This window comes from Lytechinus pictus, chromosome 6 (assembly GCF_037042905.1).
Source record: "Lytechinus pictus isolate F3 Inbred chromosome 6, Lp3.0, whole genome shotgun sequence".
Taxonomy (NCBI): Eukaryota; Metazoa; Echinodermata; class Echinoidea; order Temnopleuroida; family Toxopneustidae; genus Lytechinus; species Lytechinus pictus.
Window position 1 is genome coordinate 15,749,660 of NC_087250.1, and position 27,446 is coordinate 15,777,105.

General features: G+C 36.6%; 1 protein-coding gene across 1 annotated transcript; it reads right to left on the reverse strand.

Moving 5' to 3' along the window:
• Positions 1 to 458: 458 nt before the first annotated feature.
• On the reverse strand, positions 459 to 27,068 carry LOC129263246 (lactadherin-like). Its single transcript, XM_064100429.1, has 13 exons — positions 27,031 to 27,068; positions 25,867 to 26,036; positions 24,589 to 24,686; positions 23,176 to 23,413; positions 20,877 to 21,149; positions 18,529 to 18,645; positions 16,426 to 16,628; positions 15,197 to 15,386; positions 13,284 to 13,400; positions 7,383 to 7,588; positions 3,390 to 3,561; positions 1,119 to 1,223; positions 459 to 463 (listed from the first exon to the last, which is right to left on the reverse strand). Exons 1-13 carry the CDS (start codon positions 27,066 to 27,068, stop codon positions 459 to 461), a joined length of 1,932 nt encoding a protein of 643 aa, XP_063956499.1.
• Between the last annotated feature and the right edge of the window lie 378 nt (positions 27,069 to 27,446).

A 27,446-nucleotide genomic window follows, 5' to 3' on the forward strand; every position in this document is an offset into this window, starting at 1 on the left:
TCACCACCATATATTACCATCGTCATCACTATCACCACCATACCGTCGCCTTCACCACCATATACCACCACCACCATCATCATCCCTATCACCACCATACCATCGACTTAACCAATATATATCACCATCGTCATCATCACTATCACCACCATACCATTGCCTTAACCACCATATATTACCATCGTCATCATCACTATCACCACCATATACCACCCTATCATCATCACGATCACATTCATCACCATACCATTTTTTTCGATCACCACCATATACCACCATCATCACCACCACTAACATAATCACCACCATTGTCATCACAGTTATCACAACCACCATCATCATAATCATCACCACCATTGGCATAAGGAAGCAAGTGACACATCAGTCAAATTTGAGTTATTGTTTCTGAAACACCATTAGTATGTTGTACGTTGAGGCAAAATTTGGGGAAGAAATAATCATTCTAAGGAAAAGATATTGCACAAAATATTCTGTTATATTGCATTGACGCCTATGTAAATGACGAACACACATTGCTCATTTACAACAAATGATAGTTTTGTAACTTGCTTCCTTTAGCCAAAGTACGGCAGCATATACCATCACCACCATCATCACCACTGTCATCACAATGATCCCAACCCCCATCATTATCATCACCATCACCAGCATCATCATTATCATCACCATCACCAGCATCATCATTATCATCACCATCATTACCACAATCATTATCCCCACCATCGTTAACACCTTCAACATGACTTGTCCATGTTAGTCAGTCATCATCATCATCATCATCATCATCACATCATCATCACCACCATCATCATCATCATCATCACCATCATCATCAATCATCCTCATCATCATCATCATCACCATCATCATCATCATCATCATCATCATCATCATCATCATCATCATCACCATCATCATCATCATCATCATCATCACCATCATCATCATCATCATCATCATCACATCATCATCACCACCATCATCATCATCATCATCACCACCATCATCATCAATCATCCTCATCATCATTACCATCACCATCATCACAATCATCATCATCATCATCACCACATTACCATTGCCATTACCATTCTTACCTGATGGCCCATTCAATCTGGCAAAGGACACCAACAATCTTTCGGAACTTGCATCAAGGCTTTCATTCAGAATAGCAGAATCTTCCATACCCAAGGGTTCAATATCTGTAAGAGAAAACACACAAAAACCAGGAAAATATACAATGCAAATATGTATAGGTCTTAAAAATCTGTTCATCATATTACCATTTTAAAGATAACCCTTCCTGCACAAGGAGGGGGTGGGGGAGGGGGGCTCCAGACAAATTTCACAATCGCCAAATCACTGCACTATGGTATAACTGAGATACCCCAGGTTCCTAATTCTGTAGTATTACTTGAGAGTGAATCTTGTAGTATTACCTGATGGTGAATGTAGTATATTACTTACCTAACCCAGTTTCATAATTCTGTAGCATTACATGATAGCGTATGTATTATTACCTTTCTAAATGTGATAACTCGGATCCATTATTCTGCAGTATTACAATATAGTGGATGTAGTATTACTTACCTACCTGCGATATCCCAGGTTCATAATTCTGTAGTATTACCTGATAGTGGATGTAGTATTACTTTAATACCTCCCTGTAATATCCCAGGTTCATAATTCTGTAGTATTACTCTTTTTTTTCTCTCTCTTTCACCCATAACAGGGGCATTTATTTTCAACAAAAATTCATTTCATATTCACATCGTTTTTCAACAAAACTCATAGATACATTTACAAAGCAACAGGCAAATTATACATTTCTTTCTTTCTCCTTTTCCTCAGAATCTTATTGATATCTAATCTTAATTTCAATTCTCTGACAAAAGTAAACCATAATTTATTTTCTCTTTCTTCTTTTCTACGTAAGTTTCTAAAAATTAACATCTTATAATTACTCCAAAGTGCTATTGTTATAATATCATCAATCTTCTTTTCTTTGTAATTTTTCAACAAAATATCGACATGAAAACAAAGGTCTACGTCATACACATTTTTAATCATTATGAATAAATTATAAAAGAAATGCCTATTCAAACTACAATACAAAAAAGCATGTATTAAATCTTCTTTGATATTACAAACTTCACATTTATCATCATTGTCCAATTGCCATAAAAACAACATCCTCTTCGTAGGAATTAAGTTATACAACAATTTCAAATTGAATTGTTTTAATTTGTTTTCCCCATATTTTTCAAATTTCTCTGAAAGACATTCTTCCAATTTATAGGATTATCGGCAAAGTCAGCCCAATATGTAGGAGCGTCATTTGTTTTGTCATGTATTAATAAAATGTGGTAAAATAGCTTGCTGGAACAGAACTTAAGTTGTTTTTCTTTTCCCTTCAGTGGTATTTTTGGAATGTCCAACGTAATACCATCTGTTAAATCATTCAACCATATTTTCGGTATCACCCTTTGTAGTTTAGAATAATCAAACAGGGCTCTTGCTTTTGTTTTCTCGGATTCAAAATATTCTTTCAGTTTCGTAAGAGATACAAATTTTCCTTCCATACAAATGTCTTTCAGAAAAATTATTTTGCTAGCGTACCAATCTCTATAGAAAAATGGTTGATTATGATATACAATATATTTACTATACCATAGAATCTGTGTGTTCGATAACAAATCATCTTTTCTGTTGATTCTTTCAAGTGTGACCATGATTTTATAATCTCAACATAAAATTTTGGCAATTTGTTAACAAACCATTTTTCAATCATGTGATTATCCATAGTACAGTTAAGAACTAGTCTGACACCCCCTACTGATTCCAAATTCAATAAAGCAAAATCTTTCCAATAACCACTTGTATCGTCAACTATTCTCGCCAACCATTTCAATCTGAAACTCTGTATTAATTTCTGAATGTCGATCATTCTAATACCACCATCCTCATATTCCTTTACAATTGTCATTCTCTTAACTTTGTCAACTTTTGCGTTCCATAAAAAATGGCAAATTATCTTCTCCAGTTTCTTTACTATCTGGTGAGGAATTGGACAAAACATAATTAAATGAATTATTTGACTTACAAGTAGAGTCTTGATAATAAGGACTCTTCCTTAGTATTACTTGATAGTGGATGCAGTATTACCTAACTGTGATATTCCGGATTCAAAATTCTGTAGTATTACTTGATAGTGGATGTAGTATTACTTACCTAACTGTGATATTCCAGATTCATAATTCTGTAGTATTACTTGATAGTGGATGTAGTATTACTCACCAACCTGTGATATCCCAGGTTCATAATGTAGTAGTATTACTTGATAGTGGATGTAGTACTACTGTACTTACCTAACTGTGATATGCCAGGTCCATAATTCGGTAGGAACTCCAGGATTTCCATGCGTAAAGCGCCCGGGTAGCTTGCATCAAAGAGGAAGTTAAGTTTCACGTGACGCGCTGTAACAGGCTTGTCAAAGTAGTTCACCACAATTGTATCCTCATCGTAGTTTGATATGAAGGTCTAAGGGATAAGAATAATGACAATTATAATGATCATATATAATAATAATAATAAAGATAATGATAACAATAATAATACTCCTACTTCTATTAATACTAATAACGATAATTCTGATAATAATCATTACATTTATATATCACATCTATTTTTACGGCCATTGGATCTATCACTGTTCCACACATCACATGCTCCACCTCTACTCCCAGATGAGCACTGGCAAATCCAGGGGGGGGGAGCAGCCGGCTCATGCCCCCCCCACCCTTTGAGAGGTATAATTAAAATTTATCATGTAAAAATCCTGTTAAAACACAACTGTGCCCCCCCCCCTTTGAAAGTAAGGACCTTTTTTTTTGCTTGTCAAATTTTTGTGTGGACAAAATGAAATTTTTGGTTGAAAACCTTTCTTTATCTTTTTTTTTGCATCAGGAAAATGTGCCCCCCCCCCTTTTTTGGAAAATCCTGGATCCGCCCCTGCAGAGGAGCATCCCAGCCAGGCAACTGTTCTACCCTGTTTTACCTGGTACCCATTTAACACCTGGGTGGAGAGTGAAAAAGCCTTGCCAAAGGACCTTAGTGCCAGGTGAGATTTGATACCTCGACCCTTGGTTTAAGAGTCAAGTGACTTATACACTCCACACGACACCTCCACACTAAGACATAAACATTGAAACTGGAAAAGAATGATTTCCAAGATTTGATAAGTGAAATATTTTGAAATATAAAACTACTTTGCGGGGAAGCGAACTGACCAACATATATGTATTGTGTGGTCTCTAACCCTAACCCTAATACAGATAATAAATTATCCTAAAATTGTATGTCTATTTGTTTTGCTACTTGGCCGTATCATAATAATTGCAATATGAATGCACCAAGTAGTAAATTTTGTGTTATCTAAACTAGAATCTATCATAAGACTACACTGCTGAGAATGTTGCTTTATGAATTAGGAACCAGTCTAAGTTAGAGCCCGGGGGGGGGGGGCACTCAAATTATATTTTGATGGGGGTGTGCCTCACAAAACGCTGAAATGGGCGTCTAAGGAACTGATCACAAGGGTAAAATACAGGGTCTTGGGAACAAAATGTATTGCGTGCGTTGTGAAAAACAGGGTCCACAGAACGGGATCATGGTACAGTGGGTATGGTGCATGCTAGCGCTGGGCATGTAGGCATGCATGTGGGAGCTAGCGGTGCATGGAGCTGCTAGCGGATTTGGGCAGGGCTAGGGAACTGAGATGTTTCGTAACGAGGGTCTTGCAAGCGGGGCAGGCCGGATCCTGAATGGAATTCTTGTCATTCGGAGTATCTAGAGAACTGAAAATTAGGTCTGAAAAAGGGGGTCATCAAAGCGGCACGTCCCCGAACCACCAATATATGGGAGTGCCCTCCCCCGAGGTTATAGTAGTCAAAGACTTGAGCTGGTACTATTACTAAGCTGCTGGTTCATACTGGCTTTAAGACATAGTCTGCAGGCACAGACCACGGTTGAAACCTTAATCAACAAGACCAGCATATATTTGTCATATTTTCAACCATTTTTTTTTTGCTTGGCAATGGCAAATCATCTTCTGCTACTGATTTTATGTTCAATGATATGTCTGATTTATTGTCAAAATATATTTGTTATATTTATGTTCTATTACATTGTTATAAAAAATAAGTAAATCAAATCAAATATACAACTTGCAGTTTAAATTTCAGAGTGGAGGGGGCCATCTGTACAAAAAGTCATTGGAGGCTTTGTATTTCAGACCACTTAACTTGAGACAAGGGTCTGCAAAAAAATGATTTGTGTTTGCCATACTTAACTCTTTGTGCGCTGGGCCATGAACCCCTCCGTGCTGAATTATTTTCAGGGAGGGAGACAATGGATTGTTTGCTCGAGCGTGGAACGCGACGTTAGAGCGGTACAGAGTGTGCATTGGTGCGAAGTACGCGTGGAAAGGTTTAATACTAATAGGTTTAAATTTTTACCTTTTATAGTTCTAAGACTAAAATATGTTCTAGATTTCTACTTTGATAAATTACTCATTTGAGCGGCACAGTACACTATACTATAAAACACCAGTGTTTTGAAGAGAAAAAAAAGGAAACAAGTGTTGCTTTGGAAAAAATCCCAGAAAAATTTTTATTCTAATTTAACTTGCTATTAAAAAAATTTACTTCATAAGCTTGCTACTAATGTAATAATTGTATAATAATATAGGGTATTTATATTGCGTACATATCCACCTTGTTAGGTGCTCAGGGCACTCCTATATTACCCGGCTAAGCTAGGCGTTCATAGCGCACACAGCTTTTTCAGGAATTACTTCCTACCGGTACCCATTTACCTCACCTGGGTTGAGTGCAGCACACTGTGGATCAGTTTCTTGCTGAAGAAAATTACGCCATGGCTGGGATTCGAACCCACGACCCTCTGTTTCAAAGTCCGAAGACTAATCCACTGGGCCACAACGCTCCACATCTTTTAAAGATGTGTGATAACTGGCTGGGATAACTCCCAACTCCCTGATTCAACGATGTGCAGTAACATTAATCAACCCTCGCCACTCTCCACTCAGGTGTAGTAAATGAGTATGTTAGGAAGATACTGCCTGTCTGCTTTTGAGCCCAACCAAGGCAGGTGTGCTAAAGCCAGAGAAATAGTACATAGGGCTTAGAAACTCTGTACTGTATTAGGCATTATTTACGTGTTGCATATTATCATCATTACTTATTGTCATTATTATTATCATTTATCAATGTTAATATGTGTTCTTAAATTGTTTACAGGGGTATATTTCAACCCACCCCTCCCTGCCTTGTCTAGTGTTTATTTATACTGGGGGTGTTTCACAAAAAATTATGTGCAATTTTAGTCAAAATCAATTTTCCAGTTGCGTGCAGTATAGGATCCTGGTAGCAGCATTGGTCAAATCATGCTAATTAACATACGCTGCCTATTCATCAATGACATTATATTTTTACATATATGACCGCATCGGCATTTTACGCATGGCTTCCAGTCACACTTAGTTTGTACAACATCCTTGTGGATTGCAGATGACATGCCATTTGCTCCTGCGGTAATTGCTCCGGGCATTATTTCATCCAAGATGGAAGGTTAGGGTTTTATATCAGACTTGGAGCTGGGTTTGGGGTAGGATTAAGCATTAACCCTAAATAGACTGGTCTATTTCCATGCCTAAGAAGACTAGTATGATCTCGGCCATCAATCGCAACGAAAATTGGCACACGCGTTACCCATGACATAATCTACAAAACATTAAGATCAAATTCTGCGAAAAATTTCATTTTCATCAGTATTAGGAAAAATACATGATACATTTATGATTTTTGACTAAAACACTATTTGCATTGGATTTGTACAGTAATTCACATTTTGGAGCAATTTGGGGTCTGCATGCACTTACAAAATGTTGCGTAATTTCGGAACCGTGTATCCGGGGGTCGCAATTTTAGTCTAAAAAGTTGTGTAAGACTTGAAAGTAAAAAGTCAGCTAGTGACGCGGTCAAACATTTTGCATGGTGGATGTCGCAAAAAATGTCTAGGAGCTGAATAAGCCCCCCAGTTTCTTAGGGTTAAATCTAGGCTAGTGTCGCTTAGTCGATAGCAGCACTATTGTTGCTTGAGCAAACGTCATGGATTTATTCAATTATCAAAATGTGTTATTTGCCAATAAGTTTTGTATATTATTTGTAACTGAAGTATCTATTATGATGTTTATTCTTCTTTGCATATTATGTGTGTATATGTTTGTTGTTATTCGAAAATGAAAGAAATTGAATTGAATTGAATTGAACCGAATTGCATACCTCTGAATTTCTCCTATCTTTAGCAGAAACCCAGTTAGAATCATTGATGCCATATGACACAGAAAATGACCGAAAGACATTGTTATGTTGAGTCCTTCCCTGGGTCATCACCCCACCAACCAGCTTGGTCTCCCGAAGATCAACCTGTATCCACGGGGAGTGGTCTCGCCAATCTGGGACCCATCCTCCGATGCCGACTCCATCCTCTACAAATGACAGAAAGAAAAAGATGGAGAAATTCGGTGGATTCACAATATGGTGTGCCATATATCAGTTGCAGCGAGAAGCCAAATTTCTTACTTCTACAAGCTTTGGGGTCAGCATCGCGCTCAGGCGCAGGCAGCCTGCATAGTAGTGTACTGTGATGCTTCAAAAATAAAAAATAAACGATTTGGGATAAGCGGAGGAAGAATCCGCCGAAAATGTTCTAAATTTTGCACAGAAATATGTGGCAAATTTCTCTCCCACAGCCAGGACCTAGTAAACAGTTGGTCTAGCCGCATCGGCCAGTGACACAAGAGATTTCGACCTTTTCCCATAATGAATTGCAAATTTCGGCCTGTCTGCTGCTACCAGTAGGTGGCGCACCGTATTGTGAAACCACTGAATTACAAAGATATGCATTATTTTAGTGGTCAATTCACTTCACCAAATGATTCACACAAAAAAAAGAGTTCACAAAAGGATGTGTTGAGTAGTCCAATACAAATTATTTATTTGTGTGTATTTTTTTTGGGGGGGGGGGGGCTTCTAGAGTTATGGAGAGCTGTGGCTCAGTGGATTAGATACCAGATTTGCAACAGAGGGTCGTGGGTTCAAATCCCAGCTATGTGTGATTTCAGTTGATCAACAATGTGTGACACTCAACCCAGATGAGGTACATGGAAATGGGTACCGGGTACATGTAGGTGACAGGATCAGTAGACTAGCTTGGCTAGGATAATACAAGAGCGCCTTGAGCACTAAATAAGGTGGATATGCGTGCTATAAAAATGCCTTATTTATCATTAAAGGAATTGGTAGTAAAAGAGATTTTCATAGAAAAGACTTTTTTGTAAGCCCCCCCCTCCCCGTTGTGTCAAAATGGTGCGTTTATTTGACTCCTCTCCCTCAAACCACCTTTTCGAGAAAGTGCAACAATCCCCAATCCACCCATGCTCCGCAAATGCAGACAACCATCACAAGCCATTGTACGATAACCTTGCACTTTCGTTAATCGTACAATATGTCCCGGTTCTGACCGGCCCAAGGGTTACGATCCTACGAAAGTATTCTATGAAAACATCAATGTTCATTTTGTATGGAAAAAAACTCAGCAGTTCCTATGAAGAAAAAAAATTCCTGAAAATTCCCCATATTCCCGCCAACTTGACGTAGAGATTTACATGTTTATAGACAAGTTTATAGACGAGTGCAAAAAATTAAATAATTGTCTCGCACTGGTGAATGAGAGAGTCCCAAATTATCACACAAATAATGATTATCCTACATCTGTCAAAGCTGGCTTGGTGTATGTATATTGAAGATTGACAAAAGGCCTCGCTATAGTAGGCCACGTATGCTTGAACCATTTACTGACTCTCATTGACAATGAAGATGGTCAGTGGAAACAGAGCAAGGTATGCCTATTTCATCAGTGGAACATGATACAGAGAGAAGGAAGTTTCGGTCAAGACCAGCTTTTCTTTCTAGTTGGGAATATTCATAGGCTTAGGATATGACTAGCTGGAAATTGTGAAAATATTGTTTTAAAAGAGGAACTTTGTTTATCACCTCTAAAATTCTAAACTGTAAAGTATTGTGTGTATTTTGTGTATTTCTTAGCAGTCCCAGCCCAGTCAGAAGTACAAAGTCAACTACCATTTGCACATCACCAAGAGTTACAATCTGATGAGGAACAGGATATCTGAACTAAAAACTTGCAAGGTATGCTTATTTTCATAAAAAAGGCCCCCTATTTCCCTTTTTTTTTGGGGGGGGGCTATAGCTACTTTTTCTGAATCATGTTATCCCATATTATAAAGCTCCATTGTGATTTGATATTTATTTGGATTCAGATTCACCAGTATTTACATTCTCATCAATGCATACTTATTGTCCATGTCTCTTATCTATATTAGTCATACAGAAAATCACTTTAAAACTCTGTTACTCTGTAGACAGAAATAAAAAGGACAAAATATTGAGAGTAATATTATGATATAATATTTGAATGAGTTTGCATACTGAATAAAAAAAAGTTATATGAATAATGATCTATAAATAGTGATCTATGATTTTTATCTGGCTATATAGATTACTACATGTGCATTATCTAAATAATATTGCATGGAAGAGTAGCTAGGGCCTAATAAAAAGTTTAAAACTTCTTAATAAACTGGACTAGATGAGTAAGAAATAATTTGTATCAGCAGCTCATTTTGTTCTTTTCTCTTTTTTGTTTACCATGCAGGTTTCGCAGGCTGTTTGAGTATCACCAGAGCAGATTAAGAACATGGAGGCCAAGCTCATAACAAGTAGTTACTTCATCGCAATTACACATTTTAAAATTGAATGAATTTGAATAAATGTGTCAATACATATTGAATGTTGCTTGAACTACACATCTGTAGAAAAAAAATAACATTAGAGTATAAATATTTAAGTCCATAGGTTTCACATAAGATTAAAATATTTTCCCAAAGGGCAAACCTACCCACCCTTTATTAATGTTCTAATCATCTGTTACAGTAGTACTTATAGTAGTGAAAGAACTTTTAATGATATTTGAAAGGGATAGATTGTATTCTGGTAATATAATCAATTCAAAATGGGTCTTTAGACTTTACTGAGGTCTGGGCTATGTAACATACATGCCTACAGACATACATAAGACGATTAGAAATAATAGGTTTTCATTGAAAATGTGCATACTAAAAAAACAAGGTGACAGAACCAAGGACTAAGAAATCACTCTCACTCCTGAGCCCCATTTCATTAAGACTAACCACTACCCTAACTTTGCCATTCCAGTAACTACCATGGACACATTAAAGCAACAGATCAACATTGAGGTTCCCATGCTAGTTACAATTTGGGCAAATTTACCATAATTTAAGTCTTTATGAAACAAGGACCCAGCTGTAGTGCTGGACATTAAGCTGTTGAATTTATTTGGGGGAAGTGAAAAGTTGCACCGTTTTGTTCGTTTTAATCCTTTTTTGTTGGAAATAGAACACAGCACTTCACAACAATAGAAAATAAGCAATTTTGTTACTGATTTACTAATGTGCAGATTTGGGAAGGCACTCTTTAGAGAAATGTGGAAATGTGCTCCCCTTTTTTGTGAAGTGCCCCCGGTGAGATTAGCATGCTATTTCTTGTCAGCAAATGTTGAAAAAATGACTTGATATTTGAGTAACCGACTTTGAGAGAGAGGTGTACGTTAATATTTTAATGACATCCTTGATGCCCCTTATATTGACTATATAAGGCTTATCAATACCTATGAAAGTGAATATACATACTTAATTTTTACATGTTTTTTCCTCTAGATTTTACCCCAAAAAATACATCCGTTCCCTTTAAACAGCCTTGTAATTTCTGTTGCTTTCATTATATGTATTTTGCTGATGTACATGTAATGTGATACTATGGCGATAAAAAAAAAGGATAGGAATATTGTAATCATATATTCAAAAATTGATTCCTTAATAAACATTTTAATTTGAAATATACTTTCTAATCTTGATTTATTCGTGATTTATTTAATCCACCAATTCATATTGCGTGAAAGATATGTGATGATGATGTTATTGCTACCAAACTATGTTGTGATGAAATGGCACTATTTAGATGATGGTAATGATGATAATGAAGGATACTTCTATATGACTGGAATATGATGGTGCTACTGATTGATTGATTGATTGATTTTGTTTGTCAGGTATCTATGGGTATAATACTAGTACAACAGGTAAGAGTATAACATAAAGTATCGAAATACCATGCATGCATGGCAAGATAGCCCATAAAAGCCATTGCAACATGGCATACTGTGACATTTTATCATAAGGTGCAGCAAAATTAAATGTTCTTCCTAAAGAGATAAATGAGTTTGATTTAAGAGTGGGATAAAAATAAAAATGATATGAGAATAACTGTTTGCTCGCATGATTATGTGGTATGTGTGGAAGAGAGAGAGGGGGGTGGGATCGATAGAGAGATTTAGGGGGCGGGCAGGTACAAACATTTAATTTTGTTTGGAAGTGATCGACCTTTATAAGATAGCCTTGATGAGAGCAAATTCATGCGGGGGGGGGGGGGTACTGGGCTATCTTTTTACTCCCATCCCAAACTCAGATTTTTTTTTTCAATCTTAAGATTTGCACCAGATTGTTCATTTCAGTTTCAAAATTAGGACAAAATGACCTCCTGATTGCTTTGCTCTCTTGCTCAGATTTCACTGATCATTTGAAGTACTTACCCCCCCCCCCAAAAAAAAAAAAAACATTAATAATTTATGGCTATTCATGTGTGTAATGAAAATAATGGGAGTGATGAACACCTGATGAATAGAGCAAAGATCGAGATCCTTAAGTTCAATCCTATTAACTCTTTGCCCGCCACGGACGACTCGCAGCACATACAGCGGACTGCCAACGACGACTCTAGTCACAGTTAGCACACAATGCATACGGAACGCATTTAATTGTAATTGTGTGGACACACATACAATAGCGACGCGTGTATTGCATTGTTTACGAATCTAGCTTCCGTGTTATAGCTTTCGCCAACGTTTTTTAGAGATTTTTCGCGTAAAATTTAGTTTTTTGAACTGCTTTAGGATATATTTCGATGAGCTTTCAATAGCTTGCACTGCTTTCCTTGTAATAAAAGAATGATACAAATTTCCACCTCCCTATAACAATAAGGGGATCAAAGTATCAATAGACGGGAAGTCTCCCAGGACGGGAAGTCTATTGAGAAGTAGCCAGGGACAATTTCAATAGAAGAGTTTAGTTCATTGTCAGTTTACTCTTTTTAAATGCCCCATTTCAATCCTAAACTGCTTAGCTCATAATGACCATAAAGACATGGATTTGGTATGTAATAAAAGCTAAAGAACACATCTTTTCAATGGACTAACTTAGAAATTTAACCTACATTAGGAAGTATTGAATATAAGAGGTATAAAATACCCTCCTAAACAAAAAATTGGAAACAGAATGTAAAGTTAAAATTCTCAAAATCTATGATTTTATACATAGCAAAAATGATACCATCGGCAAGAATATTCATTTCTCTAAAACTTTGCTACACAATTTTTTTCAATACGACAAACCAGTAAAAAGTTATTGCGAGTTGAATAAGACAGTGCACGCAAACCCCCTCTGAATGTGGCACCCCAAAATTAATGTGGCGCAGGGGGGAGTGTACGTGGCGGGCAAAGAGTTAATGAATCCCTTGTAAGCTTCCATATGTCTTTCAGGGAAATAGCTAGCAAATAAATAGTTGTATTAATTGATGTAGTAATAATCGCGACAGATACTAGTAATAATTAAAAATATGTAAACAAGAAAAGATTAATAAACAACTAAATACCTGGGGGATGAACGGGGAATGAATGGCTTAATCTTTTTTTACCAAAGACGCAGCTCTATGAATTCATTTCATATTCAATCACGTCGCACATTATGCTAATAAGTGATAATATACTTATTTCTACGCTGTGCCCGCAGGCCAATTATGACCACGTCTCCGTTTCGCTGGTGTCCCATGAAGTTGCGGTGTCCATAGGCTTGTACGCGAAAAATGGGAGTAGTGTGCACTTTTGACCTTCCAAAATTTCTCCATGTCTGACCGGATGCAGAGTTTCACCTCCCTGATTATAATGTAAAGATCTATACTGAAGTCAATTACCATCCTGAATGTTGAGACGAGCTCGGAAAGCACAATGATACTCATTCCAGCAAGAACTTTGAGTGAGTTGGTCATCTTGTATGCGTCCATCCTCCATTCCCAAGGGAGCGTATGAAGCTGAAAAGGTTCAAGAATCAGAATAATGTCAGCATAGTTCAATCCAATCCAAGGAAGGGCGGTATGGCCCAAATTAGCAAAGGTGGTTTTGAAAACCAACGGTTGAACCCATGGCAGATTTCGTGAATAAATTATGCTTAATTTACCAAGTGCATTAGACAAATTTCCAATGCTAACGCGTGCTTTTGTCACAGTGCCCCATAATGATGCTTGTTGACATGGTTGAGCACGCTATTTTATTAGTGAGTCCACTGTTTTGAAAAATGGACTCGTAACCGAAGGTATTCAAAACAACCATTGTGAATTCAGGCTTACATGTACATGTATGTGCCCAGCTACCTCAAACCAAATAAAAATCTCTGTAAAAATGGTATGTGGTCTTCGAAACAAAAATGAAAAATTTAAGCATATCTGAAACGGTGATTCTTCTCCTTCATAATGTTATAATTTTAGATTTGAACCCTAAAAGAGCCGTTATTTGGACCCCTCTTACAGCCGGGAAGGGGAGGGGGTGGATTCCACCCCCAGAGATCTCGACCTTCGAGCGCCGCGAAAATTTGCAGTGGTAGTGTGTGACAAAATCTGTGTGGTTAATATTTCTTTAAAATAATAAGATTGTTTATTTAATGAATTATGCTAATTTATGCATGAAATAAAACATTTGCTCCAATGAACTATCGTACTGCCCCAACTGCTAATTTTGTAGGATCCCGATCAAATGTACTTCAAAATAAATTGGGTACCAGAATCCGACCCTGCCCCCCCCTGGCCTTTTAGGGTAAAAGTTACATTGTAAATACTTAGATAACAAGAATACAAGTTTCTTTGGCATAAGATTTTGCAGACTGCTTGGAAGTTTCAATGCAATTGCAAATTGTCCATATCATTCTCTCCTTGTTCTTTGAAACCCTCAATTAATTTCTTCTCAATTCTCTCCTTGTTCTTTGAAACCCTCAATTAATTTCTTCTCAACTCTCTCCTTGTTTTTTGAAACCCTCAACATTTTGTGGTTCAAGCAAGGAGATCCAGTAATTGTCAAATTTATAAAAATTGAAATATTGTACAATTCAAATATTTATCAAAAGAAATAGTGAGTGAATGATATCGACTCTCTTCCACTTGCATATCACAGAGTTGAGCATAGAACTGTTTTGTGAAAAATAAGCAAAACTTTGAATTGTCATAACTTTCTTATTTTACATCTGATTTTGATGAAGTTGTCAGCATTATTCATGTTTGATTTTTTTCTATTTATTTATTTTTTCTGGGGTGGACTTGACCTTTAACTTTGGTAGCATTTGGCTGCGTTCAGGTGCGGATGTTTGAAAACTCTTCAAACTACCGAGCTAGAAAACAAGGCCTTTGCATTAGTCTTGAGTCATTGCGTTGTGTTGTGTTTGACTGTCTTTTTTTATGCGTTCAGGCAATCTGAAGCTGAACACAGGCCCAAAAGACAAGGGTGTGAGCAAGGCTTAAATGTGGTCAATGATGTCTGGGTTTTCAAACTCTGTAAAACTAAAATGAACAGGGTTAACCAATTCCCCCATTATTTCTTTTATAACTGGAATTCATTATCGAGGATCCTTAGCATCTAAATAAAGTAATTCAGAGTTGACAAGGGGAGAGAGAGAGGGAAAGAGAGGAGAAGGAGAGGGAAAGGGGGAGAGAGAGGGGGAAAAGAGAAAGGGGGAGAGAAAGAGAGGGGGAGGTAGGGGAGAGAGGGAAGGGGGGAGAGAGACAGAGGAGATCAGAGAGCGAGGAGGGAGAGAGAGTGAGGGGGAGGGGAAGAGACCTACCTGGTGATGGTATTTCAAGGACTTTCATATCTGTTTCATAACGGACTCCTATCAACTCCAATCTCAAACACGGAACTTCCCATGTCGATGGATTCATGATCACGTCGGTGACCCGGACGTATCGGGCCAGAATTTCCCGCCGGAAGTAATTCGGATAAACCCCATCTTGGTTGTTATTTCCTGTGAAAATCTGGAGATGAGAATTGGAAAACAAATGTGCATGATGATCTGGAAAAAAAGCCTTTTAATGAATATTCTAGAAGTTTATAAATGAAATAACTGAAGCCGCTTGTCAATAGTCTGTGCTAATTTTGCTGTGTGTTCAACACCTTTTTTGTTTCTTTCTGTACCAAAAATACAAATCCATTTTGAAGTATGTACTAGGGTTACTTGTGCACAAGCTGAGGAAACCAATTGACAATACTGAAGAAATAAAAGTCCGGAAACTAATCTACTGGGCCACAACGCTCCATGACAAAGATATATATTTTTAGGTGTCATATTGCCCAAGTAATGAATGCTTTTCATTCGTGCAATAGACAGAATACTTATTTCAGTGAAAGAGATGAATGGACCATTTCATCTCTCACCTCATGAAGTATTCTGTCCATTGCACTCATAAACATCCATTATTTGTATAACATTTAATACAGAATAAACTAGAGTTACACGATTTGTGGGATTCACGCTTGCTTTATTCAGATAATAAACCTGTGGGGCGCACTCCAGCATCTAACCCGGACAATGGAAAAGGGTTGTAATTCACCTTTATCCTTGTGAGCAAATCAGAAGACATATGCAAATTAAGTTATTAAAGGGAAAGTTCACCCTGACAAAAAGTAATTGTAAAAATAGCAAAAATAATGAAAATTATAAAAGTTTGAGAAAAATCCATCAAACAGCAAAAAAAAGTTATTAGAATTTCAATTATTTGATTTGGGGAGTCATATGCGAACAGCTTTCCTACATATCATATCATCTTATTATCTATCGCAATATTAGATTACCTTATTATCATTTGTCGGAATATAATAATAATAATAATCAGGGTAATAATACCAGTCCTATGATAATAAAATACTTTGTTATTTGACATTAAATGACATTTTAACTTGATCATATACCCTACGACTTGTGCAGGAAGATCAGTGATACTTGATTACCCCTACCCGGGGTAATAATAATGTGTTATGCGCTATACAAGGACTATTATTATTATATAAGATTACCTCATTATCATCTAGGTTTCTTGCGGAGAACCATGTGACCTCGTCTGAGCTGTAGATTACCCGGAAACTTGCAGGCCACAGCCACAGATCCCTGCGACCCTGGGTCATTACACCAGCAAGAGGATGGACGGCCCCCAGATCAACCTGGATCCATTCATCTGGGCCGGAATTCTTCGCACACCAATGCCCCACCAGGCGGCCATCTTTCAATATTCAAGAAAAATAAGGTTAGCGAGTTTTCAATACCACTTCGCAGATGCTTTCTGGAGTGTAGAGGAAATATTATAAATGATCATTGGACTTCATTAACGGATTACATGTGCATCTCCATAATATATCTTTTCCAATGCAGTACTGCACCTGTCCTATCAAGGATTGCCGCTTCATCCAACTTAGCCGGCATCCAGCTTTCCCCAACTTGATATACACCTTTACCTTCGGGGTGTTGAATGATCAATGTCAGTTATCATTGGTTTGATGTCCCATTGGATGGCTTGATTGATAGGGCAGCCTCATATTATAAAAGTCATCTCTAATTGTTGAAATCAAACCAATTTAGTACAAGTATTCTGTGGATGCAGTTCGTATCAAAGTTATCGTGTTTGTGTTCTTGAGATATGTCCGATTCTCATGTCACAGATCCATAGAGAAAACCTAAACTTTTGTAATGAGAGATAATCTGCAGTCTGACCAGATCTTGTTTCAGGTGTTAAAATGCTCGGAGTGCACCTTTTCAATACCACAGTGAATTGTGTAATGTCCCCTTGTCCATTTATCAAATTTCTAATATTCACACATCTTCATATCTTCAGTATCTTCATAAGATAGACTATTTCTAATTGATAACGAAGATATCTTTCAGAGGATGGTGGGTTCCTGACATGTTTGGTGTTCCTGTAGGTGATTATAATGTACTGATACTTATATCCGATTGATAAACTACACTGCATAAATCATACTTTTAATTGATTATTAGATCTGTTATCTAATTATAAAGGATATATAAAATATTTTAATATATCTATTTCAAGAAATTTAATTTCAGCATGATTACAGATTTTCTAACTTCTAAACTCTTCTTTTCTTACGGGTTCATTGAATCTGGTTATTTTCATGATTATAGGATCAGCATCAATGTTTTTATATTGGGCATGTCTAATATACCTTGCAAGTATATTATTTTCTATATACAGGTGTGGGTGTAGGAGCATGTGTGTGTATTTGTTCCTGAGTACAATTAACAGTTGTGGCAAAAGAAGTTTATCAAATGATTCAATCATTGAAGCTTAATATTTGTCTGCCATTGATATTAGTTTTTTAAAGATCTGGCAGAAAATACAAGAACATGAAAAAATATCAACGAACAATAAAATACATATAAAAATTGACTTAAATATTATATTTAAGGGCCAAACAATTATCACAATGAAACAAATGCTATTTGTACCCAAAATAATAAATGTTTTAGGTGCAATTATCAAATTATAGCATAATATTGCAAAATATGCATACATTTGCATAATCAATTAGCCACAAACAGAAATAACAAATTTTCCCAAATGGTACATGTTACTGTATGTATGCTGGATTTTGCAGTATCCATATTGGTGAAAGCGAATATTATAAAAAAAATATTGTAGAAATAAGATTATAAATGGTCAATTTGGCAGCCATTTTGTTTATGCAAATTAGGTGATAAAAACATGAAAAATTGACTTGGGAATTGGTCTTATCAGATTCAGCACATTCCAATTAGGGAAAACAGACCGGTTTCCAACTTTTACCCCAAAATGCTTCTTGAACTCAAATTCTCCCCATATTGGTCTTGTCTATGTCAAGGTTATGATATTTCAAAAACTTATAAACCTTCCTTAGGATTTCATCTGGACGTTGGTCAAGGGTCATCAAACCAAGGCAGGATGTTCAATAAGACTTGATTATGTTAAAGTCGAACAAGTAAGTCTTAGTTTAATGAACAAGGTCAATGTACATTCTAATTCACAATGACATTTGAAAAACTTAACCTTAGGTTTTAAGATTTGAATGTTGACGATGCCGTCTCGCTCTGCTACACAGGAGACACAAAAATGATATCTGCCCTACCTGCTTCCTGGTTAAGTCTGGCGCTAGAAGGTGGGTACCTTTCACTATGAAAACTGCTTGCAGAGAACAAAATATTGTTCAACCTTCCATCTTCTGCTCCCATGGTAACGAACGTTTCTAGTGGAAAAAGATAAAGGTTTTTAAGAAAGAATGCAATGGCTTCTGTGACGAATAATGCTACTGATCTTTCATAGACAATTCTGTGAATAGACCAGTTCGTAGTTACTTCTGGACAATTTTGGTCAAATGACCTTTGATTTCTTTCAGTGTGATAGGCAGATTTCAAAGCAAGATATTACGTAAGCATGCCTTACATAGCAAGATAAAGAAATTGAATAGACCAGGTAACTAGAATAGCAGACCATTCAACACTCTATGAAGGTATTTGTTGCATTTCTACTTTGAATGCATACTATAGCATATTGTACAATGTATTTTCAAAACTGTGAGATACCAGTCGTCCGTGGACAAATTGTTTTTTGTGGATGTAAATTAAAACAAGTGGAACGCCTCTGGTAGTCTCGCCTGCATTACGCGATTTAATATAGCAGCAGTGCTAACTTTGAAAACTACTATAAAATAATAATTCACAAAAACACCATTCATATAATGACATAATACCACATTCATTGACCATAGATGACATTTGAACGGTGACTTAAGACTTGTCAACTACACCCATGTCCACATTTCATTCACTCTATCCATAAACTTTCAAAGTTATGATGGCAATTCATCATTTACCCCAACACGGCCAAAGTTCATTGACCTTAAATGACCTTTGACCATGGTCATGTGACCTGAAACTCGTACAGGATGTTCAGTGATACTCGATTACTCTTATGTCCAAGTTTTATGAACTAGATCCATAAACCTTCAGAGTTAGGATGGTAATTTAACAAAGACCCCCAACACGGCCAAAGTTCATTGACCTTAAATGACCATTGACCATGGTCATGTGACCTGAAACTCGCACAGGATATTCAGTGGTACTTGATTAACCTAATGTCCAAGTTTCATGAACTAGATCCATAAATTTTCAGTTATGAAGGTAATTCAACAAATACCCCAACTTGGCCAAAGTTCATTGACCCTAAATGACCTTTGACCTTGGTCATGTGACCTGAAACTCAGGAAGGATGTTCACTAATACTTGATTAACCTTATGTCCAAGTTTCATGAACTAGATCCATAAATTTTCAAAGTTATGATAGTAATTCAACAAATACCCCCAACTTGACCAAAGTTCATTGACCCTAAATGACCTTTGACCTTGGTCATGTGACCTGAAAATCGAGCAGGATGTTCACTAATACTTGATTAACCTTATGCCCAAGTTTCATGATCTAGGTCCATATACTTTCTAAGTTATGATGTCATTTCAAAAACTTAACCTTCGGTTAAGATTTTGAAAATAATTCTCCCAACATGGTCTAAGTTCATTGACCCTAAATGACCTTTGACCTTAGTCATGTGACCTGAAACTCAGGCAGGATGTTCAGTAATACTTGATTAACCTTATGTCCAAGTTTCATGAACTAGGTCCATATACTTTCTAAGTTATGATGTCATTTCAAAAACTTAACCTTAGGTTAAGATTTGATGTTGACGCCGCCGCCGCCGCCGCCGTCGGAAAAGCGGCGCCAATAGTCTCGCTCTGCTATGCAGGCGAGACAAAAACACAACTCAAAGGAATATATGAATAATCAAGACATCAAATTTGGTGCTTATCTCATTAAATTTTAAACCATCATGTCACTTTAGTACAAATGACCTTCCTCTGATCATGCGCAGAATCTTCTGATCATGCGCAGAGTGGAACTATGAACTGGCTTATTTAACAGATGAGCAATACAATTTAAAGGGGGGGGCAAACATGGAGTATGGAGAAAGACTTTAAAAAAGCAATGAGCAAGCGAAGCAGGTGAGCAACATTTTTAAACTTAAAATTAAAAACTAATAATTTTATGATTCAATTAGAAAAGTGAGCAAATATTTGGACCTTTATAATGCAAAAATCAAAGTTTCTGATTGAATTTGATATAATTAAGCCCTGGTAGATGACTCTACATAATTTTGATTCCTGCAAAATTGTCTACCTATTATTTCTAATTTTTTTAAGATTGACATATCATTTTAAAAGAATTTCATATAAACATATAGATATAAGATTGATATATGTGCACTCAAAAACCTGGCATGGTCGGTCAAATCTTTCGTCTTTGGAAGATTCATTAGTACATCAATAAGCATTTTGTATTGATTTTTGAGGAAAAAATCCTCCCAAATGTAATGTTTTTAAATCCAATGTAACATATATTTCAATGTTATGATGATATTCCACGTACTGTATGCGTATGGAATTCCACACCATGTCTGAGGGGGTCCAACGTTACAGTATTCTACAGTAAGCGGATCTAGTTCAGTGATGCACACTGGTGCTGTCTCGTTGATAGATGGCGTCCTGCAGTAGTTATGATCGCCCAGACCCGAGTTGTAGGTGTCGTTAACGATGCTTTGCAATAACCAGTTTTTGCACGCATGACCATTCTCCGAGACACTGACAAACCCTCGATAATCCAAGCCTTGCGGGTCGGTGTAGCATTCAGGTTGATAGTTAACTAGAAAGAAAGAAAGAGTAATTAAACACCATGGCCCGTATTCTGAAGTCGGGTTTAACTTAAACTCAGGTTTAAAGTTGTGGTTTAAGTATGGGAAGCCAATTGTTACATAAATCACTAACAGTAGAGATATCATACTTCATCTCATTTGGCTCTCAAATCATTCATAATTATCTATAACGTATAAATAGATGATTGTCTTCATCAACGATGAATCAGGAAAAAAGCACAATAAACATAAGAAACATACAACTTAATAAAAATTTTGATACTTTTGGCCTCCCATACTTAAACCACAACTTTAAACCTGAGTTTAATTTAAACCCGACTTCAGAATACGGGCCCATGAAGCAAAGACAAGAATCCCCCAAAACTGCCTTCATAATACCTTTGCCATCCAATTTTAACTGCATGGAATCCATGATTTTGGCTGGCTGTTGATCCGCGTTACCATGGTAGTTATTATTGAATGGCAAAGTTACCATAATATAGTAACTTGTACGCAACGTGGCCCTGACCTGGTGGGTGTTTCATAAAGCTGTTCGTAAGTTAAGAGCGACTTTAAGAACGAGTGGTGATCCTTTCTTTTGGTAAATGGTACATACATGTACCATTGGCGATGCTTTAGCGCATAAGAAAGGTTCACCAGTTGTTCTTAAAGTCGCTCTTAACTTTATACGAACAGCTTTATGAAACGGCCCCCTGGAAAATATGACACTGTTCCCAGTGACATGACATACTGCTCCTGTCTTAATATCGCAAAGGGCATAGGGTTAGGGTTAGGATTGTTGGCGGTGTGGTCTATTGGTTAGACTCTCGTCTTTCAATAAAAAAATCTGATAAAAATTTAGATAAAAAGTACTGCACCTTTAGCAGGAATATTATTCTATTTTGGCCTGAAATGCACCATAATGGAAAAAAAATTAACTTCAAAGGGAAAAAAAGCAGTGACTCACTTCGGCTGTCGCACAATTCCCACTTCCCTGGTTTATCCGAAATTAATACTTAAACATATGGCCAGTGAGTCCCTGTAAAGATCAAATTAGAACTTGGGTGTCTGTAATTGGTGAGTGGAGCCAACGGAGTTCAGCGGAACAGCCAATATAACAGAGACCAAAGCTTTTGGTCTAAACCCACCCTAACCTCAATCATATGTTACATATTTCGTTGGTTTGTCCCAGTATGTGACCAATACATTTTCTTTCTCCGTATTTGATTGTGTTCAGGAGGCTATTTGTTTCTTCTGATATAACTAGCACCTATTCAAAGGCATTACATAAGCGTTCCATGACATTTCCTCTAGCGACAATTGCTCCGCTGTATATTCCACACACTAATGGAATAGCCGACTTCAACCCTGGATTTAATTTAAATGGAAACTATCCTAAACCTAATCCTAAATCTGTTAAAGATAAAACCATATTGTTACCCTAAAACCTTTATCTTAGACGAAATAAAGCCCACAGCAAATGTCATGTCACCGATATACAATCTGAAAATTACACCATCTGATAGTAGAAATAGATAGACACAAACTCGGGCTGCAGATGGTCAAAATAGTAGAAGACCTATACTATAGGAAATATTTATCTCATCATCTATTCTATTCCATCGAATCCTTAAAAATATTCAAAACATTTTACATATTAAAACATTCACAAGTACACGTTTCTTCCCTGATTCCATCTTTTGACTTGAAATACAGAGAAACACATAATAGTGTGGGTGCGTCGTGGTCTAGTGGTTCTGACTCGCACCTTTCAAACAGTGGGTCGTGGGTTTGAATCCTCGCCATGGCGTGTTTTCCTTCAGCAAGAAATTTATCCACACTGTGCTGCCCTCGACCCAGGTGAGGTAAATGGGTACCGGCAGGAAGTAATTCCTGTGCGCACCAGAATCGGTAGACTAGCTTAGCCGGGGTAATATAGGAGAGCCTTGAGCACCTAGCAAGGTGGATACGTGTGGTATACAAAGGTTATATCATTTTATTTTCTTATTTATTTGATAATAACCCTTTTAATCTCACCATTCTCAAATTCTGTCGCGACTTCGCCCACATACAAATTGATGTCATCATTGAATTCGCCAATCACAAAGGTCCCGATGTCTACACCAGTCCCCGTCCATTCGCTTGTATGGAAGGAAGCTGAGATGACCGGTTTGTCATCAGAAGGAAGCTCGATGTTTTGGAATTCCATGAATAGTTCTGAGGAGCACTCAAACCGTTCGGCCATAAACATATCAAATGTGTACGAATCCCCAACCTTTGAAAATGAATGGATACATATAAAGATAAGATGATGTTTGGACGAATTTCATAACACATCAAATGTGTATAAATCGCCAATGTTTTGAAGGGAGAGTGAACTGTGTGTGGTCCCTCATTGACTATGTGTTATAAATACATAGTCTTAAAATACACGTTTTCAGATATCTACTAATACTACAGAGAATAAATTGACCTATAATTGTACTTGTATAGAGAAACTAAAATGTTTTGAGAGGAAAAGTAAATATTTTGCTTCTTGGTAACATAATTATTGCAGTATAAATTTACTGAGTAGTTAATTAAGCATGTTATCATTAAAGTCTATATTACTAGGCTACACTAGCATTATGAGTCAGGAAACTGGCCAGGTGTAAGTAGTTGAGGACTCGATATGGCGCTACTGGTTCGTATCTGCTTTAAGATTAACAAATAGGACAGAATGAACTTTCGGGCATGAAATTGCATTGTGGGAGAAACTGTTTCACGGGGATTTGCAAATATTAATAACAATACAATTGGAAATTGGTGTATGATGAAAGATGTTCCCTTCACCATCATTATCCGGACCCCGTATAACAAAGAGTTATGATTGATCTAATCTACCTCAAAAATATATGGAAATCCACCGATGTCATCATTTTTTCTACAGGAAATTATAACAATGCCCTTTGTGAACAAAAGAAAGCACGCTGAATTTTCTAGAAAGCAAACAATGTATGCATATACATCATATCTAGAAAATATCTTCAACAAACATGCATGTTATAGTTGATGTTGATTGCTTTCCATAGTTGTGGTTGATTGGATCAATCGCAAATCTTTGTAAGACGTGGCCCAGGAATGAATTCATATATTGGGATATCAGGTCATTATCAGGTACCTCAATAACTAGTAAGCTGAAATCATTATCTAGCGACATATGACATGAATGAGAAAAAAAGGGGGAAATATGAAATGGTGTTAAAAAATAATTGAATATGAATAATCCAGAATTACCAGTGTGCATCTTTTTTTATGATGTTCAGATTTTCTTTCATAATTGGAACTTCAAACAGACCATAAAGACAAAATAAAAGCTCCTTTGAGCCAAGAATTAATTTCTAGCTGCCCCTAATCATTTTTTCTGTGAAAATTATAAAGTGATGAAATAGGTACAAAAAATGGGTTTACCCTTAACAAGATGGTCACATTCTCATTTGGTAGATATGACAGCGAAGCACACCTCCCATGCTTAATAACTCCTTGGTATATAGATATTCTCACCTCCCCTATGAAGAGAAGAGAGGAGCAGGTATCCATACATTTATAAAACAAAATAAATATTATATACCTAAAACTTGACAGTCACCCCCCCCCCAGTTCAGCTGCTTCTGGTGAAGCCTTGTGCTGCTCTCGACCCAGGTGAAGTGCATTGGTCCTCAAATTATTTTTGTTTTCTCTTTAATAACACTTTAGCCTATGTGGCGGCTCAGCTACTACCAGGGTAATATATGATACCAAGTATTAAGCACAGTAGAATATATATATGCATATACATGTAGGAACTGCAATATATATAAAATGTTATTATCATTAGTAGTAGAAGCGTTAGTATTACTAGTATCATCATTATTATTGTTATTAAGCTTGTTATGCTCTACAATATGCCCTTGAAATCTTGAGCCAGGCCACAAAGTGTGCAACGTGCTGATACTCAAAAGCATAAAATACATTTTTATAGATTTTTTCAAAGTCGGGTAATGTATAACGTAAAAAGCTACACAAACTTGCAAAAATCAGGAATTTACCAGTTTTGCATCAATATCTGCAAACCAATCGTTTATAAACCATTCACAATCATGGAGATGGCTGAAAATGTCAGGATACTTTTTTTATCTCCAGCTTCTTAACATCCAATGAATAAATTTGTGAAATAAGTTCTCAAAAATGAGTGTATTGCTGTGTAGTGAACATATTGTCTGAGATGAACAAAACTTAATAAGCCTGTTCACGGTTGTAAACTGCGCACAAGCAGAAAAAGGTCATTGGAGACAACCATGAAGGTGGCTTTCAAATTCACTGACATAGGCATTTGTGATTTGATAATTATTCATGTATTCCTTTCAAAATATTTATCACATCCAAGCTGAAGAGTAATAAATAGAGCCTTCATAATCACTGGTATTTGACAGTAGCCTAAACAATAGTCAAATGTGCCAATTAAACGCAGACAATAAAACAGATATCCAAACTTTATCCCTGATGTACTATTCTAGTTACCTGGTCTATACAATGCCTTTTGTTCTTAGAATTTGAATACTCTACCGGTAAAGCTTACGCAACATCTACATTTGAAAATGATAGTGCTTATCCTAATGAAAAATCACAAAGGTCATTGGAGAAAAGTTGATCGTGAGCTAACCGTGAACTGGCTTATTCCCCACAACTCACTTCAACTTCACTACATACCATCGTTGTTCTGTAGTTCGGCTTTTTTGCAGATGATTTGATGAAAGTTGTGATTTATGATTTCCATGATCAGGTGTCCATCCAAGAAGAGCCATATTTCCTCACCTCCGCCCAGGGTGATGACCTCTTGACCTGAATGGTGGAAGCTACTCCTTAGGACACTTGTGAATCTTGGATGTGGGGTCACAAAGAAAATACGTTTGACTAAGAGTCACACTTTGCATACTTCAATATTTGCCATGAAATGTAGCTGGATGTGAATTGCATAGAATATTCATTAATGTACTTACATGTATGCAGTTCTTATAACATTTCATAATGTTCTTGGTTTTTGTATTCTATTTAGTATGTGTGATCTCCCTCTATTTTCACCTCTCTTTTTCCGCCCTCTCTCAACTTTTTCGTTCTGCAATACATTTCTACTACTATCTCCACCAGCTTCCTCACTTTTCTTTCTCTTATCTCTTATTTCCATAATTATTGATGCCATTCAAGCATACGCCAAAAAATTCAATTTTTCTGTACTTGCAGCTATTGTTTTTACTTTTTTACTAATTATGTTGTAAATTGGCCCTTTCAGCCCTTCTGCTGGCCAATATTTATATGTGCATATACCAATAAACAAATCGATAAATGAATCAATTAGATTTAAATGCCAAGTTGCGTGCCGAATCAAAGACATCGGTATATTGGTCAAATCACTCTAAGAGGACGCACGCAGCTGCCTATTAATCAATAAGATTGCGCCTTAAATAATCAGGTGTGGTTAGTATTAAACTTTAAGTCGCACCCCAATCCCCTCCCTCAGTTCAAGACAAAAAGAGAATCATTGTGATACCACTGATATAGTTTTATCAAATTTTGTCTATAATGATGATAATTTCTTTTCTTCTCGTCTTCTGCTTTCCTTCCAGTTCTTCTTGTTGTTCGTTTTATGATTATTCTATTTTTTTTTTTACTCTTGTTTATCCTTTTCTTTTTCTTCTTCCTCTCCTCCTTCTTCTTCATCCTTTCTTCTTCTTCTGTACTTTTTCTTCTTCTGCTAGTTTGAGAGTTGGCTTCCTTCTTTTAATTACTTTTTAATATTTTCATTATTTGTGGTGATATGATGTAGTGATTCAGTCACTTGACTCTTAAACCAAAGGTCAAGGGTTAAAATCCCACCGGGCGCTACTGTCCTCTGGCAAGGCACTTATCCACATTAGTCACTCTCCTCCCAGGTGTTAAAGGGGAATCCGACCCAAATGAAAACTTGTTTTAGAGGAAAAAAAAATCAGACAAGCTGATAGGTGAAAGTTTGAACAATATCGGACAAACAATAAGAAAGGTATGATTTTTTAAGTTGTAAATATTGGTAATCACTTTACCCATGGAGACTTCAAATTGGCTGCATATATGATGTCATAGTGATGTAAAGGCAAGGACTACTCTTCCATGTACTCCGATACATAAAATGGCTAAAATATCATTTTATTCAAAGTTTTACTTCAAATTACATTTTTTGTTTCATGAGGACATAAAACATTATTACCTACATGTATACAAGGCATTTTAGGAGATAAATAAAAGTCATATTTTGC

Bases quoted from the DNA above. Each gene is read 5' to 3' on its own strand.
- LOC129263246 (XM_064100429.1), bottom strand. From the start codon at position 27,068: ATGTGGATAAGTGCCTTGCCAGAGGACAGTAGCGCCCG. The intron at 21,150-23,175 runs GTGAGATTAAAA...CTTTCTTTCTAG, and splicing joins CGCGACAGAATTTGAGAATG to TTAACTATCAACCTGAATGC. The intron at 16,629-18,528 runs GTAGGGCAGATA...GAATATTGAAAG, and splicing joins CAGACTTAACCAGGAAGCAG to ATGGCCGCCTGGTGGGGCAT.